Source organism: Perna viridis, chromosome 4, assembly GCF_037379345.1.
Source record: "Perna viridis isolate PV_CMFRI_1.1 ecotype Kerala chromosome 4, ASM3737934v1, whole genome shotgun sequence".
Taxonomy (NCBI): Eukaryota; Metazoa; Mollusca; class Bivalvia; order Mytilida; family Mytilidae; genus Perna; species Perna viridis.
Window position 1 is genome coordinate 42,022,622 of NC_142448.1, and position 18,994 is coordinate 42,041,615.

The 18,994-nt window shown below is 31.8% G+C and overlaps 2 protein-coding genes across 4 annotated transcripts in view; one reads left to right on the forward strand and one right to left on the reverse strand.

The window, feature by feature from the left end:
- Positions 1 to 364: 364 nt before the first annotated feature.
- On the forward strand, positions 365 to 9,976 carry LOC148620139 (beta-lactamase domain-containing protein 2-like). 2 transcript variants are annotated; one of them, XM_088580741.1, is made up of 8 exons: positions 365 to 699; positions 1,386 to 1,519; positions 2,771 to 2,962; positions 3,796 to 3,895; positions 5,403 to 5,631; positions 5,845 to 6,002; positions 7,817 to 8,074; positions 9,634 to 9,976. In XM_088580741.1, exons 2-8 carry the CDS (start codon positions 1,392 to 1,394, stop codon positions 9,892 to 9,894), a joined length of 1,326 nt encoding a protein of 441 aa, XP_088436867.1. In that variant the 5' UTR covers positions 365 to 699; positions 1,386 to 1,391; the 3' UTR covers positions 9,895 to 9,976. The 2 variants fall into 2 exon arrangements, with proteins under 2 accessions (XP_088436867.1, XP_088436866.1); XM_088580740.1 differs by having other exon boundaries at positions 571 to 630.
- Positions 9,977 to 10,484: 508 nt separating this feature from the next.
- Positions 10,485 to 18,994, reverse strand: part of LOC148620140 (ras association domain-containing protein 2-like) — a 42,085-nt gene continuing 33,575 nt past the window's right edge. The window contains exons 10-12 of one of the 2 annotated variants that reach the window (XR_015921727.1): positions 18,111 to 18,208; positions 15,001 to 16,954; positions 10,485 to 14,901 (exon numbers count right to left, since the gene is read on the reverse strand). Coding sequence is in view for 1 of the 2 variants with exons in the window: in XM_088580739.1 (XP_088436865.1) it covers positions 16,891 to 16,954; positions 18,111 to 18,208 (162 nt within the window). In the remaining variant the exon portion in view is untranslated. Of the gene's footprint in view, positions 16,955 to 18,110; positions 18,209 to 18,994 lie in introns of both variants that reach the window. The other variant, XM_088580739.1, reaches the window with a different exon arrangement.

Genomic DNA, 18,994 nt, shown 5'->3' on the forward strand with positions numbered 1-18,994 from the left:
CTGGTTTTGCTAATCAAGTCACAGTGATGGTCTTGGTTTATTTATGTCAGAATTGAAATTAACCTATGCATAATGATTAATGCTTTGAACAAGGATGGAAGCTGTTTGTTTTCACACTATATAGGAGCTATTGAAAACTCACTTTTACACATGTGTCGGAACATGAAAAGATACTGTAATAATCAGCATCCAAACTGACACACTTAGTCCTTGATTTAAAAATGTTTTGCTCAAATTCCTGTTTAGTCAGTTGACCAACATAGTTTGATTTTGTCAAAGATTATCTGAGTCAATTTATTTCTTGTATGAAATCAGGGGAGGTAAGTCTGCTGTATTTGAAAAAAAAAACACATGGGAGATAACTCAAAGTTTTTCTTATATATGTACATATGTACATTTTTCATGCTTTCCAAACACTAATTCCAACAAACTGGAGTGTAGTGTTCAACCATCTTGAGGCTATACTGAGAACATGTGTTATATTTAATGCATATATACATGTACATGGCTACAAATAAATTAAACCTATTTATATATACTTCTTATCTACAAGTATGTTATGTATGTTCTAGATATTGAACTTTGTATCAGTAATTTTAATGTGAAGATAAACTGCTGGATGGAATGATGGTTTGTTTTCTTTTCCTTTGTTGCAGGATGTTTTTTTGAAGCAAAGTACTTTGATGTATTATACTACAGGTATTTAAGAGTAACTTTTATGAAAAGTGCTTAATTTTGATCATTCTCTATTTTTGAAAAATATCAAAAATCTTTATTGCTGTAGGGCCTCTTTCTTTCCATATACAGTGATACAAATTTCCATCGTTCTCCCTTCCATTTCAAGAGACCCATTGGCTCTTATCTGTTACCTCTACACTGCTGAATGGAATTTAATGAAACTTTCACACTATTTATTACATATTCCCATTGTACACCTGTCCTATTTAAGTTTTTTATTCAAATCAATTTTGGGGTTTAACATAGCAATACATGGACTTCTTCCTTTATGGATATGGGTTACTCCTTCTATACCACTGAATCGAGTTGAATGAAACTTTCACAGAATTAGAGAATTTATTTATTATACTCCCACTTGCAAAGGTGGGGTATATAGTGATGAGGATGTCCTTCCTTAAGTTACGCAGAGGGGCACCCAACTCATATGCCTTACTTCTCCTACACCACAATATGGAATTTCAATTTAATGAAACTTTAACAGAATCTTTATTACATATTCCTATTGTGTTCCTATTTAAGTTTTTGATCCAAATCAATTTTGAATTTTTGAGGTCAAAAGGTGCTTGTTATTTCATATGGGGTATCATTTAGTGAGCATTGCTCACAGTTTTTATAGTTTCATTTGTCTAGCATGCATTATTTTTCAGAGTTGAATGAATGCAATAAGGAGGCTGCTATTTAGAATTGTAGTAAAGAAAGGAAAAATGTCAGAAACAAAGAAACCAGTTCATGTTGATGGGTTTGTTAAACCAGGTTTTCAAAAGGTGAAAGATGTTTTCAGGTAATAATGGTTTCATTTTTGTTTAAAACAAAATCCCTTTTCATCATGATTTTTAAATACCAGTACTGTAAAGTTTAATGCATTTTATGCATACCTGACTATTCTTCACAAATAAGGCTAATCTACAAGTATTGTTAAACCAAATCACTAGTTTCATTTTCTGTTTTCATGTTATTGTGGTCTATGACATAATGAGGACTGAGGATTTCTTATTGTTGAATGTTAACTATCAAGTTTTAAATCTCCAATATGAAATTAATGTTGTCAAGTAACTGTAACTGTACATTTGTATCGAAATTAGAACTACATGCATGTGAAACTTAAAGAGGTAGATCCAAGGTAAGAGACACAACTCTATCAAATCAATGGAATGTTTGTATTCAGCATTTTACACCGATCTCATGTTAGCATCATGGTAACTTGGATTTATTTCATTCTGTTTCAAATGGAAGTTTGAAATGCTGTGGTAAAATTGAATATGATACAAACATATCACTGATTTCAAGAGATATGTCCCTTACCCTAGGTCTACCTCCTTGAAGTGAGTGTTCATTCAAGGATTCAGAGATTTTGAAGAGGTGGGGTAGTAAAAAAGGTGGTTCTTAACTATTTTTGTTGGTGAATTTGCCACAATATTATTCAGAAAATTTACACACAAAAATCCAACAAATGGAGGTTTTCTACATACCGTTGGAACACACCACTGAATAAACCTATTTAAACCAGATATTTTTTACAGTCCCTTTGTATAAGATTTATGTATCATTCTGTGTAAGAATCAGGCAATGGGTGGCACATCATATTTCTCAATTCGGTCTTTTTTGCCACAAATATTTTCAATACATCTAGAAAACAACGGAAAAGCTATTTAAATTTATTTGCATCTGTGACATAAATATTTTTTAACTGCTTATATAAGGAAAAAGTGTGAGAAAATTTTCCCACCATTTTTTCATAGTCCATTTCAACTAAATTTGACCTTTGAATATCTTTAAAAGGCAAATTTTACAAAACACTTTGATGGTTATTTCGGGAGTTTATCGGGTATAAATATTTGGTTAATGCAATAAAATCTCTGTGTTTTTTTCCCTTCATGTGCCACACCTTATACACATTTTGCTTGATTCTTAGATGGAGAAGTACTTAATGTATTTTGAACCTTTGTAAACTGCACCTGTCTAAACGGAACCCACTTTAAAATACAAAAGGGGTTTGGTTTTGAAAGGTTTCACGGTATCTTTGTTTCTACAGATCAAACCTTGAGACAGGTGTTGAGGAAGGAGGTACCTTTGCAGCCTTCTACAGAGAAGAGTTAGTGGTTAATCTCTGGGGAGGACATGCTGACCCTAAGGCCAAGAGGCTGTGGAAGGGAGATACAATGCCATGTGTTTACTCGACAACCAAAAGTGCATCATCTGTAGTAATAGCTCACATGGTAGACAGGTATAGTACCTGAATTGGGCAAAGTCGTGCTCCAAACCCTATTGCCTCATGCCCAATACCCATGTAAATTGGAAGTTTGCATGGTATGGGGTATGAGGCAATAGGGTTTGGAGCATGGGAATGGGAGATGGGGAATTGGTATTCGTTTGGCATAAATTGATAATAAACAAAATTTTACTTTACTTTTTAATACAAAATATTGCATTGAATAAATAAGGAAAAGCAATTAATTTTGAATCATGCAATATTCATGATTATTACGGTAGGTAATACCTATGGGAAGATGGATAATAGGGAATGTGGTAAAGGGACATGGGGTGTGGGCGATGGGTATGTGGTAATGGGGCATTGGACAATGGAAATGTGGTAACGGGACATGGAGTGTGGGCGATGGGTATGTGGTAATGGGGCATTGGGCAATGGAAATGTGGTAATGGGACAGGGAGGTGTGGGCGATGGGTATGTAGTAATGGGACATGATGACAATGGGAAGAACAAGAGGGAAATTTAACCAATAGAGGATCTTGAGAAATTAATCCCATGGAGAAGCTCTACATGGCTCAGATTTTGCCTTTTGTCAACATGATGCCAAATTTGTTGGAAATGTTTAAAGGACGAATCACAAAATAACTAAACAAATTATGTGTCAGGGGAGATAACTTGCAAAATTAAGGAGTATTTTTATATTAACTTTAACCGTTGGCTTTAAAAATATTTTCAAGCAGCTGTAATGTACAGTATGTCAGGGTTTATGAATGATGTGTAATAAATATGTTAAGATTACTTGAAAGACACATTAAGCCTTCAAATTTTTATGATTTTGTTTATTTCAGGGGATTACTTGACTATAAAGAAAGAATATGTAAATATTGGCCAGAATTTGCTAAGAATGGAAAAGAGAATGTCACACTTGAAATGTACATCACAAACAGGGTAAATAAAGAGAAAATATGGAAATGTTTATGTTGTAATTTTCCGATGAACTTTCAGTCATGTGTTTTTTCATACAGCCTGAAATACAAAAAAAATTATCATGATAATGTCTTATTTACTTCATAGCATCCAGAGTAAGAAAAATGATATGTTGATTTAGGAATATCATAACATTTGCAGATTGATCAGAAATTTCAGGCTGCATGAAAAAAAAAAACATGAATGAAAGTTCATAAGAAAATTACAATCTAAAAATTGTTATATCATATATTATCATTATAATAAGTTTTTTGTTGGATATTGAGAAAGTTCTTAGAAAATCCCTAAATTTACAGTGATTTTTAGAAAAAAAATAGTAAGGTCCAAAATTCTTACACCAACAATTTGTTTAATAAGTTGTGCAATATAAGTATGTGCAATTTACATCAAAAGGATGGAAGGTGGAAGGGAGTGTACATAAAATTTAACTAAAATAGACGAAAAAGTTACATTTTTATTTTAGTATATAAATTGCAGAAATTATCCATTTAGTAATTTCAAAATCAAATCATAAAACTACTGTGAAAGTACTTTAATTCATGGATACCAATTTTAGTGAAGCAGTGAAGAAACACAAGTTTGTGGATTCTTGAATTCGTGGTTTTGAGTTTTCAGTATACACATCAGTGGGAATTTACCATTCATTTGGGAATCAAATTTCATTGTTACACCAAAATTGGAACCCCACAAACAAAAGTACTTTCACAGTATTAAGTTTGTCCACTAGAAGTTTAAATGCACATGTATTTAAGGCCACTATAAAAAAAGTTTGTATATTCTTATCCAACTTTTTTCAAAATAAGGGGCGGATGGACGAATTTTATTTTATATTTTTTTATCAATTTAAGTGAAAAATGCAGTCAATTTGAAAGAAATTGACCTAAATTGAAAAAAAATCCAAATTGAATTTTTTTTGGGGAGCATGAAAAAAATTGGTTGGGTGGGGATGAGAATCTATGATATTTTTTATTTTGACCCATTGAATAGAAAGAAATTCTATATTTGGGATGTATTAAGCTTACCTCAAAGTATGTCAGATTTTTGGGGAGTTTGACATTTATTTATTTTTTTACATAAAAATTGAATATTTTTACCTGTTACTCTGTATATGAGTAAGTGGTGGATCCAGAGTGTTAGGTAAGGGGGCCCCCAAAACAATTTCTTGACAGGATCACCGATGAGGATCACGAAGTCAGTGTTTTTCATGATTTAACACACACAATTTTTCAACATTTTTTTCTACCCCCACCCCTGGAACGGTCACTGTGAGTTCTTGAATTTAACAGCAGATATTTACAGATAGAGCAATGAACAAAATTAGTCCTATATAAATTACATTTTTATGTTGCATATGGAATGATATTATGAAATTAAAAACAGGTGATATGAACTTCATGTGAGGTCATGTTTGATATAAAATTTCAATTCAAGTTCTTATATTTCTTTTTCATTCTTCTTTTCATTTTAGGCAGGATTATCAGCCCCAAATGATGAATTTCCAATGTCCATGATTCTAACAGACCCAGACAAACTAAGTCAGATTTTAGCCAATCAGAAGCCACTATGGAAACCAGGAACCAATCATGGATATCATCCTATCATGTTTGCAATCTACCTGGATCAGATTGTCCAACGGGCAGACCCAAATGGACGGTCCTTGGCTCAGTATTTTCATGATGAAATAGCTAAACCATTTGGTATATGTTTTTTATCATAAAAATGCAGTTGGTTTGTCATCACAATAAAAGCACACATTTTGCAATTTATTCCCGATTTAAAAGAAAAGATTTTTTTAATGCCCGCCCTCTTGATGTTTAAATGCACATTAATGAAAAATCTATTGACCATGTTGTAACCAAAATAAATAGCTCATTCTTCTCTGCTATGAAATAACTTTGCTGTATTTTTAGACATTGAGTTTTACATTGGGTTGCCAGAAGAGTTACACTACAGAACTCCAAGAATTATTTTGTGGAAGATGTTAAACTCAGCAGCTTATCTAGAAAACTTTAAAGGAGACATGAACATACTGCGGTTGACTGGGAAAAGCCCAACAGACTTCAAAAGTGTAAGCATGGAGTTAATTTTTTTTTCTAATAGCTGTACTTAATTAGTATAAGTTTAGAATTACAAGGTTTCCTACACACTTCATAAGTGTATGAACCACCATTGTAGTCTCATGGTAGCATGCTCAGGTTTACGAGGTTGTTGGTTCCATCCCCATCCCAGTCATTTTCGTTAGTATAAAAATACAAGTGTTTTACTAACTTTGACATTTAAAAACAGAAAATTACACTTAAAGAGGTAGACCTTGGGTTAAGGGATATAACTCTTGAAATCAGTTATGTGTTTGTATCATATTCGATTTAATCAAAGTCTATCAAGCTTTCATTTGAAACAGAATGAAATCAGTCCAAAATGCTTACATGAGACTGAAGTAAAACGTTTCAATGATTTGTAAGAGTTGTGTCCCTTAGCCTAGGTCTACCTCCTTAATCCAAAGAACAAAGTGACTAGGATTTTTTCAGGGTGAAAGACAGAACATTTCATTTCAGTTAAGAATGTCGTATTTAACACATATTTTAAATATACTAGTATATTTAAGTTTTTTCTTTAGCTACTTCTATTGTGTGAACAAAAAAAAACTGAGAAAAGCGGGGTAAATAATAAAAGGAGTGAATAGCCAAAATATTATCACGAATGCATAGATTTAACGAGTGTGGAGAACTTGTTCCGCGCACAAGTTAAATCTTACAGCGTTCTTAGTGTTAGTGATTATATTTTGGTTATTCACGATAACCAATTGATTATCCACTTTATTATATAGATTTCCTCGATTATTCGTTGCTATTTTCAACATAAATTTCAAATTTTGTGAACAGCGAATTGATTTCAAAGTTGCAACATTTTGGCGGGAGAAAGTCTGAGAGTGAAATTACCGAATTTATTTCACAGTGTGAAATATCGAAATTTATTTCACTGGGAACATTCGATAAAACACTGCTACCTATGTAATAAGTCCATTTATTATGTCACACAAATAAGGGAGAGTTTCAGTCATGAATATTAATGGCTATGAAGTTGAATTGATATTTTGAAATGTGAAAATAAGTATCTAATTAAAGAAGTTGGTTTTAAGTAATAATTCTCATCATTGAAATGTATACAGACAATGAAACCCAAAATCTTTTGTGGACTGGATTTTTTTTTATTAATTATTAATTTTATTAATTATTAATTTTATTAATTATTAATTTTATTAATTACAAAGGAAGATAAATCAATTCATATCTATCACTGCTTAATTTATCCATTTCCGGTTCAGAGTTCATATACACCACCATTCAAAATCTACAACTATGTAGCCAATATTGACTGAAACTTTATTTTAAATTAGAGTACTGAGTGCCTGCAATATTTATATAATGTAAAGAACTTAAAATTATTTTATGTAATATGCTTAATTTGGTCTATTCCAGACATAGATTAAAGATGTGTAAAAATACTTAATGTGAATAACAATTTTGTACAATGAAAAGCTGTTTAAACCGAACCCTGAATAAACTGAAAAACCTGTCTACACTGAACCCTAAATAGTCTCAAAACCTGTCTAAACTGAACCCTGAATAGTCTCAAAACCTGTCAAAACTGAAATCTGAATAAACTAAAACCTGCCTAAACAAGATACTTTTCATGTAGTCCACTCAGATCAGTTTAAATGTATTTTGAACCAAGTTAACCCAACACCTGTCTCAAGCAAAAAAAAATCTACAATTAAAAGGTGTTCAATTTAGACAGATTTTGCCATGTTTTATGCTGATCATTGTCTACATGCATTTAATTGATGAAAATTGAAATGCATAAATGCTAATTATACTTCAGGTAAGAATAATGAATGACCCTGATATAAAGAAACTTCCTATTGGTTCAATATGTGGCCATGGTACTGCTGCAGCTGTTGCCAAACTCCATAGTATCCTAGCCAATGGTGGTGTTTACCAAGGGAGACAACTCTTATCTAAGGAATCAATAAATAAAATGCAGCAGATTTCTTCAGGTGGAATTGATTTAGCCTTTGGTATGGATGGTATGTGGAGTTATGGCCCAATGGTGTTCCCCGTGGCAGAAGCTGGAAAACCAGTATGTTTTTAGTTTGTTTTTTTTTTCATAGTGTATCACATTTAGTTTACAGTAGTTACAATTGTTACCATTAAAACCATACACCATAAAAACTAAAATTCTGTAGGTCTGCCATTGAATTAAAAACCTTTTAAAACTTCAACGAGTCAAAAAAGATGAAAAATTCTTAAAATTTAGATTATCTCCCCTTGCAGCTATCCAACTATAATTATCTTCTTTCAGATATCTACATATGATGTCTCACATTCATATTAAGTTTCGTAAATTTATTGAGTGGATTAAGAGTTATCAGGGGTTTAGATTTTCAACATGCAAGTTTATCATACAGAGTGGAGAAATAGTTTCAATCAAGAATAGACTAAAAGAAGAGTAACTTTGTTCATTGGAAACTGTAGAAAACTTTGAAAATGTTAAATGGTGGGAAACCCTTTGCAGAAATTTAATGATCAGCCATTGGATAAAAAGTCACATGCATTTTTAATCACTAGCTTATAATGGAAGAAAAACTTTTCCACTCTTTTTAACTTTTTCTGCATTCTATTTTTTTTTAATTTAATCAGTTAGCATTTCAGTACCTACATAAACTACAGACAAGAGGCTCCCAGGAGCCTGAATTGCTCACCTGGTTGAATTGTGCCTTTCAGTTGTTTCAAAGGCAATAAATTTAACAAGAAACTGTCCAACAATTTTGATTCAAGAAGTCTTTGGCAGGACTTATCATAAGGATCATTTCAACAAGTGAAAGTTTCTTTTAATCTATCATAGTTTTCTAGATATTGACTGAAAACTGTAAAGTCATTTTTTCCCTTTCAAAGGCAATAACTCTTACAAGGAGTCATCTGACAACTTTAATCCCTTTTGTAGTCCTAATAAGAAGGATCATTTCAGCTATTGAAAGAATTTGGCTTAACCTAACAGTTTTGGAGATATATGCAAAAAACTACTGTCTGACCCTTATGTTCTATCTTTAGTAATGGTGGCCATGTTTTTTTGACAGAAAATATCCCCACATCAGTTCTATGCAGGATCACCAAGGAATATTCATACCAAGTTTGGTTTCAATTGGTCAAGTAGTGTCAGAGGTGAAGATTTTTGAAAGAAATAACATTAAAAATAGCAAAAATCGTTTAAAAAGGGCAATAACTCCATAATGGCTTAACAGAATAAAATAAAAAATTTGACCAGAAATAGATCTCATCATGCTGAACAATTTTATCCATGTCAGAATATAGTTAAACTTAACGGTTTTGGAAATATATGCGAAAAACTACTGTCTGACCCCTATGTTCTATTTTTAGTAAAGGCACCTGTTTTTCTACAAATGAAAAAATCTCCACATCAAGTCTATGCAGGATACCCCAAGGAACATTCATGCCAAGTTTGGTTCTAATGAGTCAAGTAGCTTCAGAGGAGAAGAGTTTTGTATAATTGTTTACGACAACAACAGACGACGTCTGATGCCAAGTGATGGCAATAACTTACATGGCCTCTGGCCAGGTGAGCTAAAAATGACTTATTTTGACTTTCAATAATTCAGAATCTTTTTTCTTTTTTTGCAGATTATGTACTTGTTTGGCCATGGAGGATATGGAGGTCAGATGGCACTAACTGATACACGATACAAAACTGGATTTTGTTATGCAACAAACTACCTTGATGCTTCATCACGGAGTGGTGCTGACGATGACAAACGATGGATATCAATGTACAATGCTTTATATGACTGTATTTATAAACTAGAAAATATACCCGAGGCACAGCTGAGAAAAACATTCTATGAGTACAGTGATTTTAAAAAATACTCTGAAAGCAAATTGTGATCATATTTTAACATTCCTAAATATGGTGCTATCTCAAATTAATGCAGCATTATTTTAATAAATAAATTTGTTTTGAATGATATATTTCATCTTCATTTGATAATGTCATTGACCAGTTTTTCTTTCATGTTCCACAACCTTTAGGGATTACATTTTCTGGTAAAAAAATAAATCACTGACTTCATGATGAGCTTTTATGTTTCTGCACAGGTATTTTTGGAAGCTCCACACAGTGGCTGATGTTAACTTTCCTCTATTACAAACTACAGACAGGCCTCAGACAGTTTTGTAATATTCATATGAAAAAGATACCTCATGAAAATAAGGGGGGGGGGCAATTCAAAAGAGCTACTGAGAGAATAAGGGAACCACAATTTAAGGAGGTAAACCTAGAGTAAGGGACACAGCTCTTACAAAACATTAGTATTCAGCATTTTACATCAATCTCATGTAAGCATCAAAGTAACTTGGACTGATTTCATTCCTTTTCATATGAAAATTGAATATGATACAAACATATCACTGATTTCAAGAGTTGTATCCCTTACCCTAGGTCTATCTTTTTAACTTAGAGGCGGAGTAACCACAACTTTTTCAGTCATATGTCATTTTTTTTATTTATTAAAACAATGTAAAAGTGAGATTTTCACCACAAATATTGCATCCTAATTAAATGGGTGAATAGTTGAAATGTTTTACACTTACTTAACAATAACAGCAGTCATCATAACAATATGAACACACGAATCAAACGTTTATATGGCAACATTTACATGGAAGTATGAAAATTTAGCAAAATGAAAACCTTTGAAATAAAAAAAAAAATGCACTATTTTTAGGATTCCACCAGTAAGGCCAAATAAAATTATATATCTGTTTCCTGGTACCAACAGACTAATGCCTTGACCTCCTGAATGATTTATTTTCAAGTAAATATACCATCAAACAACCTGACATTTAAAGATGTTAGTCAATTTTCAGGTTCCACAAAGTCCAGGTGGTTGATAAGATGTGTTTGAAGTTATTTTCCTTGAAATTTGGGAAAAAATAAGTAAATTAAAAAATAAAAATCCTGACTTACTGAACCTTTTCTTTTGTGTGGGGGTATGCATGTATGCTAACTGCACAGAACAAAATGTTTAGCATAGGGGAATAAAGAAAATAACTTGGTTTGAAAATAATTCAAACTTAATATAAGCATAATTAAGTATAATCAGGGGTTTTATATTTAACAGCAAATGCAACTCAAACGAATGAACATTTTTGTCTAAATGCATTAAAATCAAAAGCAAATATACATACTACATATCAGCCTTTATAATTAATACCTAACCCAACGTAGATACTAATGCAACATTCATTGTAAAGAGAAATTTGCCTAACCGACAAAGATTCTAATGCAACATTCATTGTAAAGAGAAATTTGCCTAACCGACAAAGATTCTAATGCAACATTCATTGCAAAGAGGAATTTGCCTAACCGAACATAGATTCTAAGGCAACATTCATTGTAACAAGGAATTTGCCTAACCGAACGTAGATTCTAACACAACAGTCATTGTAAAGAGGAATTTGCCTAACCCAGCGTAGATTCTAACGCAACATTCATTGTAAAGAGGAAATTGCCTAACCGAATGTAGATACTAACGCAACATTCATTGTAACGAGGAATTTGACTAACCGAACGTAGATACTAGCACAACATTCATTGTAAAGAGGAATTTGCCTAACCGAACGTAGATTCTAACGCAATATTCATTGTAAAGAGGAATTTGCCTAACCGAACGTAGATTCTAACGCAACATTCATTGTAAAGAGGAAATTGCCTAACTGAAGGTAGATTCTAACGCAACATTCACTGTAAAGAGGAAATTGCCTAACCAAACGTAGATTCTACTGCAACATTCATTGTAAAGAGGAATTTGCTTAACCGAACATAGATTCTAATGCAACATTCATTGTAAAGAGGAATTTGCCTAACCGAATGTAGATTCTAAGGCAACATTCATTGTAACAAGGAATTTGCCTAAGCTAACGTAAAAGCAACATTCATTGTAACGAGGAATTTCATTCAATGGATAACATAACAAATTTCAATCATGGATTCCACAAAAAGTTGTAAGTGTAAAATTAGTTTCAAGTTACGATGTCATAATAGAAAATAGCACAGTGACAGCATAACTTACAATTAATTTTACACTTATGACTTTTCGCGAAATTTGTAGCTGAATGTCCATTCCAAGATTGACTGTTGCAGTATTGTACATATGCAAAGTTTTATTTCTTAAAATTCATTAGTGGTGAAAATGACAAATATATTTGACAGTTGCATAAGAATGGAGTTAACTATATTGTACTTAAAGTTTTGTCACTGTTAATATAGATTTGATAGTGGCAAATATCTGTTTACTTCTCTTGTGCACCTCCAGTATACTCAATTTGTCACTGTTAAATCCATGATTGATACCTCCAAATCTTTAAATACAAACAGTTACATGTATCTTGTAAATGTTTAATACAATCTCTTGCATACACTTTGTTTATGGCTATGATAGTCTTTTAGCACATACAACATTATTAAAAGATGAAGATTCCTAGAGTGATTTATTAAAACAACCTCGATTCTTATTTTCATCGCTGAGGTCGTGAACAAAATCCAAAATAATATAATGGACAAGTTCATATCACTACACAGGGCATAAAAAGGATGATTGATTCTATTTTAATATGGTCTGTTATGAAGAATTGTTGTAAACAGCTGAGCAGTTCAGGTATTGAAATTGTAATATTTTCATTGAACTGTTAAACAAATAATTTGACTTGTTTTACACTTACTACAAAAGTTTCAAGAAATACAATTTTGTGGTAAGCAGTTGTATGTAAACCTATCAAACTCCTATTCCTGAAGGGAAACTGCCATTCATTGATAAGCAGTTGGATAAAAAAACAAGCTTTTAAAATAGAATCTGCAACAATATTTTAAATAAAGGAGGTAGACCTAGGGTAAGGGACACAACTCATGAAATCAGTGATATGTTGGTATCATATTCAATTTCACCACAGCCTATCAAGCTTTCATTTGACACAGAATGAAATCAATCCAAGATTCTTTGATGCTTACATGACATTGATGTAAAATGCTGAATACACACATTCCAATAATTTGTAAGAGTTGTGTCCCTCACCATAGGTCTACCTCCTTAAAGGACGGAAATAAAAGAGGTTTAAAGAATCTCATTCATAAGTAGTATTTTGTTTTGGATAGACAGATGTCTTAGATCTCTACTATCAGAAAAAGACAAATTTTGCCTTTTAAAATTAAGCTTAGCTAAACCTGAGACTTAAATTTGAGTTTATACTTCAATGAAACCTGTCTAAACTGAACCCTGTATAAACCAAGAACCTGCCTATAACAAATACTTTCTACCATCCCTTTAAATCTATCAATTTGAATGCATTTTGAACCTTGGTAAAATTAATTGAACACAAAATCAAAAGACCTTTTTAATATTCCCACTCTTGACTTTGTCTTTTAAAATTTTTAGCAAAGGAAAGTAACTCTCCAACCTGACAGCATGGTTTATTGTCCTGCTGGAGTAATGGACAGCAGTAGACTACAAATTTAAATATTTAACTAACTGTAGCTGCAGTAAGTACTTAGATACTTTCCAATAAATTTATTTCAAACCAATGAGCTACTTACCAAAGTGAAAATAGATTTAGTTTAAAAGAAAATGTTTACTGTTCTTCCCTTCCTAAATAAGATCGCCTTCTAGGTAGTCATGAGTTGTAGAGTTACATCCCTTTGAAAAACCTGGCTTGCATTTCGTAAATATGAAAAACAGCTATTCAGCATGATGTAGGGTTATGTCCCTTAGAAAAACCTAGCTTGCATTACATAAATATGAAAATCAACTACTGTGAAAGTACTATTGGGGTACTAATTTTCATGGTTTCCGTGGGTAGGCCAAACCAAGAAATTTGGTTCCCAACGAAAAGGAGAATCCAACTGATGTGTATACTGAAAACCTCAAAACCACAAATTAAATAATCCACGAACTAGTGTTCCTTCCCTAAACCACGAAAATTGGTATCCACGAATTTAAGTACTTTCACAGTATTCAGCCTAAGAAAATGAGGTCACATTTTTATCAACAATAGTGTAACATGTAATTTACACAAACATGTGAAATGTTTTGAACTTTTCACAATTAAACTAACAAAATATGGAATGTATGCTCCTCAATCATACAAATATGAAATATACAAACAAAACAATCCGATAATACATGTACATGTATGTATAATTGAGAATAAATATTGTATTGTACAAAATATGCTAATATATACAGAAAATAACTTTAAAACAAAAAAATATCAGAACATAATGACTCAATATACAGATTTAAATCATGATAAATAAATTGGTAGAATAATATCTGTTTTTTAAATTATTTATTGAATGAAACTGCAAAACTAAATATAACTTAGAGGAGAAAAAAAATAGACATTTACATTAAAGATTTCGGAGTCAATACCCTACAACTGTATTTTTTTAATTAAAATTTTTCAGCCACTTGCTGTAAACGTATTAATTTACACAGTTGATAATTTTCAAGGATTCCGTCAAATGAACATAATCACGGGTATCAATTCTTGCAGTTTCAGAAAATGATATCTATTTCCTGGGTACTATTTTATGCGGTTTTCTATCTACCAGGAAAATAGCAAAAATTAGTACACCCGAAAATTAATATGTTCACAGTATTTTAACATATTTTTTCAAAGTATACATTTTGGGGAATTATTCCATAATAATCCATTGATACATAGATACTATGTTTTCCAGCTTTCTGACACCACAAAAAATACTAAATTAACAGTAATTAATACATGGTATGAAAGTTTGTAAATTCTCAATATCTTACAAAATATACATGAAGTATGATTACAGTAAAACCAGCCTAAACCAAACCCTAAATAAATCAATAACTTCTCAAAACCAACCTTAAATAAATCAATAACTTCTCAAAACCAAACCCTAAATAAATCAATAACTTCTCAAAACTAAACCCTAAATAAATCAATAACTTCTCAAAACCAAACCCTAAATAAATCAATAACCTCTCTAAACCAGCTGCTATTCAAAGTCTCTTTGCATCAGTTGAAATGTATTTTGAACCTGGATATACAAAACACCTGTTTTAACTGGACAAGTTCTACAGTCCAATAGAGATTTGGTTCAGACAGATTCCACAGTATATAAATATCACATCTGAAAATGGATGGAGTTCTCATGAGTGCTTATTGCTGACCTTCTGAATCCTGAATTTAAATGGCAATTTGACTTTTTTTGGCACATAAAGGCAATATTTCTAAAGTACTAAGTAGTATAAAATCAACAAAACAATTCTTTTACAGAGGATAAAATAGTAAACTTCAGGGAATAGAATAGGTTTCCCTCCATAAAATGATAATCACTTAATGAACTTTCCCAGGTAGTTAACTGGACAATTCACAGAGGTTTATCACCTATGAAATGATAGAAAGTTTAAATCTCCTTGTTAACTGTCCATCAAGTGATGGTAAGACCAACTCTGTTCCCTGAATTTAACTATTTCACTTACTGTAAATGTCTACAATGAAAACATCTGAATTTGGATGGCACAATTTCCGAGGTTAATCCTAAAAAAGTGTTCTCTCTTTAGAGTATTTCAGGAAGACAAACTACCTTGTGAAGCACACAGCATTATTACATTGAGAAATACATACACTGAGTTAACAAAATATTATTTCAAGTACATACTACACAAAAAATAAATTTTAAAAAGCACTGGCATAATGTTGAAGAAAATTGTAACTCAGCAGAACAGTCACAACCCAAAATATAAGGCACAAGTTGATATTTTGTTTCTTAGTTTAAGATTTCTGATATTTTTTGCCAGAAGTTTTTTCTACTAAATGAAATTGGATGTTTAGGAAAGAAGTAACTCTTTATCAATAATTTGCTGACAAAGCTAATAGCAAAAATATAGTACCATTTTCCTCGCTTGGGCTAAGCTACATGTTTATAATAATAATAATAATAGCTACTAAAATATAGTTACATGTACCATCCGTGTGATACCAAAAGGTCAGTCAAGGACATTAAAAATCCCCGTAACTAGTTACTTACAGGTACCTCTAAGCAAAGCAATAAACACCAATAATGTTTTAATCCCAGACTAGATTTTTATATTGTATTAAAGCTGTTTACAAATTTAGCTGAGTATTCAGAATTTATTGTATTTATTGACATTTACAATATTTATTTTGATATGTACAGAGAGAATAAGGGTATGTTTATCAAAATTTTTAATTACATGTACAAGAAATTGACTAAAGGTTGAAAAGGAGTAGAAATTATACATGAGTCAAGATTAATTATTGACAAAGTCAACAAAATCAGACAAATAAATGATCAGAACATACCATGAGTTACTAAAATTAAGACTTTTTTCCTTAGTAGTCAAAATGAGTGGTGAAAAGATTTGAGGAATAGACCCTTCTGTGTTTAGTCTATAAGAATGCTCAATACACACTTCAGCGAGGTAGGGCTTGGTTAGACCAAAAGAGTTTCTAGCAGAGTGTATAATAAGCATGTTCCACCCATGCCCATCAACTATCCCATAGTCGGTGCGAAAGGGTATATTAAAAATGACATATAGCATCAAATTCACGGAATTTGTAGAAATCATATCAACGACTAAGAAATTATTTAGATACACTGAAACTTTTCACAATGTAAATATTAAAGCCTCAGATTTTCATTCATATTTACTAGTTAGTGCACTGTAGTGCCTTACATCGAATGACATTGTCAAGCACTCAAATTGGCCAACTGGTCAGCAAGTGCAACTATCTAAATATTGGTCAATCCCACGAAACATAGCGCCATTTGTTGGGCTGGAGGTGACAGCCTCTATATTATGATAAGTTTCTAGCTGAGTTATCTACTCATGTCTTCTCTGATAATATTTTTTTCATTTGTTCTTTAATTCTTTTCTTAGCCAGGTCAAATCTGGAAAAAAAAGTAAAATATATGTACAATGACAATGTCTGTTCTCCTTACTGTGAATCAAAACTGCATATTCTCTGAGAATTCAGTGAGTAACATAGGGTAGAGTTTGGCAGACAGATAGATTAAAAAATACATACTTTCTTAAACTTCATTTCAGGCATACTCTCTTAAACTTCTTTTCAGGCATACTCTCTTAAACTTCGTTTCAGACATACTCTCTTAAACTTCGTTTAAGGCAGTATAAAAATCATCAACAATTAATATGGAATAACTTCCATTCATTGGATACAAATTACATTGATTTCATTGTTTGCAACAAATCATGAATCCAATGCATGTACCAAGTTTTTTTGCATTTGCATCCGACTTTCCTAGATATTGCCCTTTGTTATATGGGCTTACATTTTTTGACAATCCTATCTGACTATTGCCTGGAGATTGCCCATCAGTAATTTTGTTATTACCCTTTATACTTATTCACAGCAAAAAGTGTTAAACTTCAATTGAAAAGTCTAATGAAAACATTGAACTCATGAATCTGCAAATTCAACGAACCATGAAAATTGATAGCCACAAATAAAATACCTTAACAGAAAATGAACTTCACAGAAATTTGCAATATAATAAAAGAAAAGCATTCCAATGTCCCCGCATAAAAAAAGTTTGGAAAACTTTAAATTCACTGGAATTTTCTGAGTTCAAAGGCCGTAACTTCTGTAAAAATCATTCAACCATAACCAAAGTCGATCTTAATCTGTAATTTCTCATAGCAAGACTATATACAAAAGATAAAATCCATTGGTAAAAGCATTACCAAAAAAAGTGTGGAAATCTGTAAATTCACTGAAATTTCCTAAGTCAAAGGACCATAACTTCACGGGGGACAAAAAATTTCAAAAGCAATCAAAGACTGAGGCTTCATTCCTTGTATTACACCTGGTAGAACTTCTCAATGTTGGATTTAATTTTCTATTTCAATATCTTTGGTATTGAGTACTTCTTGTATACAATTTAATTTTGAGATTTAGATCTTCATATGTATTTCGTGCTAAAGCTGCTGGTGAGAAGTTACACATTGAAAACACATGTACAGAATACAGGAATTTGCAAGATTAATATAAAAGGTATTTTTATAGATTTCATCATTGTTTTTTACCTTGACTTCAGCTTCATTATGTCGTCATTTTCATCCTGTTTGAACTTCGACAATATTCCTCTGAGGACTGGTTCTGGTAAAGCTATCAATGTCTCAATCTGCAATCAGAAACATTTCCAAATATTTAGGATGAAAAATTAAAATGATGAAGTAAATAATATATGTATGCAAAAAAAAAAAATAATAATTCCTTTTAAAAAAAATCTTAAAACTGTGAACTGGGAAATTTTCATACTTTTTCTCTGTTTCTGCAAACAATCTACATTTGCACAGATTCAAATTCAAAATCATTCCTCAAATTGTATTGTAATGTTCTTCAAGGAAAATATGCATGTCATTTTAATTTTCATGTTACAGGTCTAAACAAGAAAATAAAACAGCCACACAAATTTCACTACTAATATCAATTGTACAACATGTAGATGGGTAAAAGGGGAAACAATTCACCATACGTACCTTGTACTTTGTGGCCCCCTACGATACTAACGATACGATGTTATTTTTAAATAAATTTATTGGTATTAGTGTTATAGCTAGCAGTATTTTAATGACCCAGAGAAAAAAATTAAATATTGCTTAAATGTTTTATTTCAAATGGAATGATGGATCAAATCTTTACTTTTTATTTCCTGTCATGCATAAGCGGCTTTGTTTTGCAAAATATGGTGGTGCCCATCAAGACACATGTCTCTTAAAATGTATCGTGATAAGTAACCTCAAACATATCCAATATCATGATATGTATCGTTACACCCCTATAGATGGGAATCCACCAAAATACAGAGGTTTATAAAGTCAGAAACACTGACTTGAGGTCTTCCTCAAATATTCAATTAGGACAGAATTGATTGGACTAACTTTGAGTGGAGGAAAATGCCAATTTT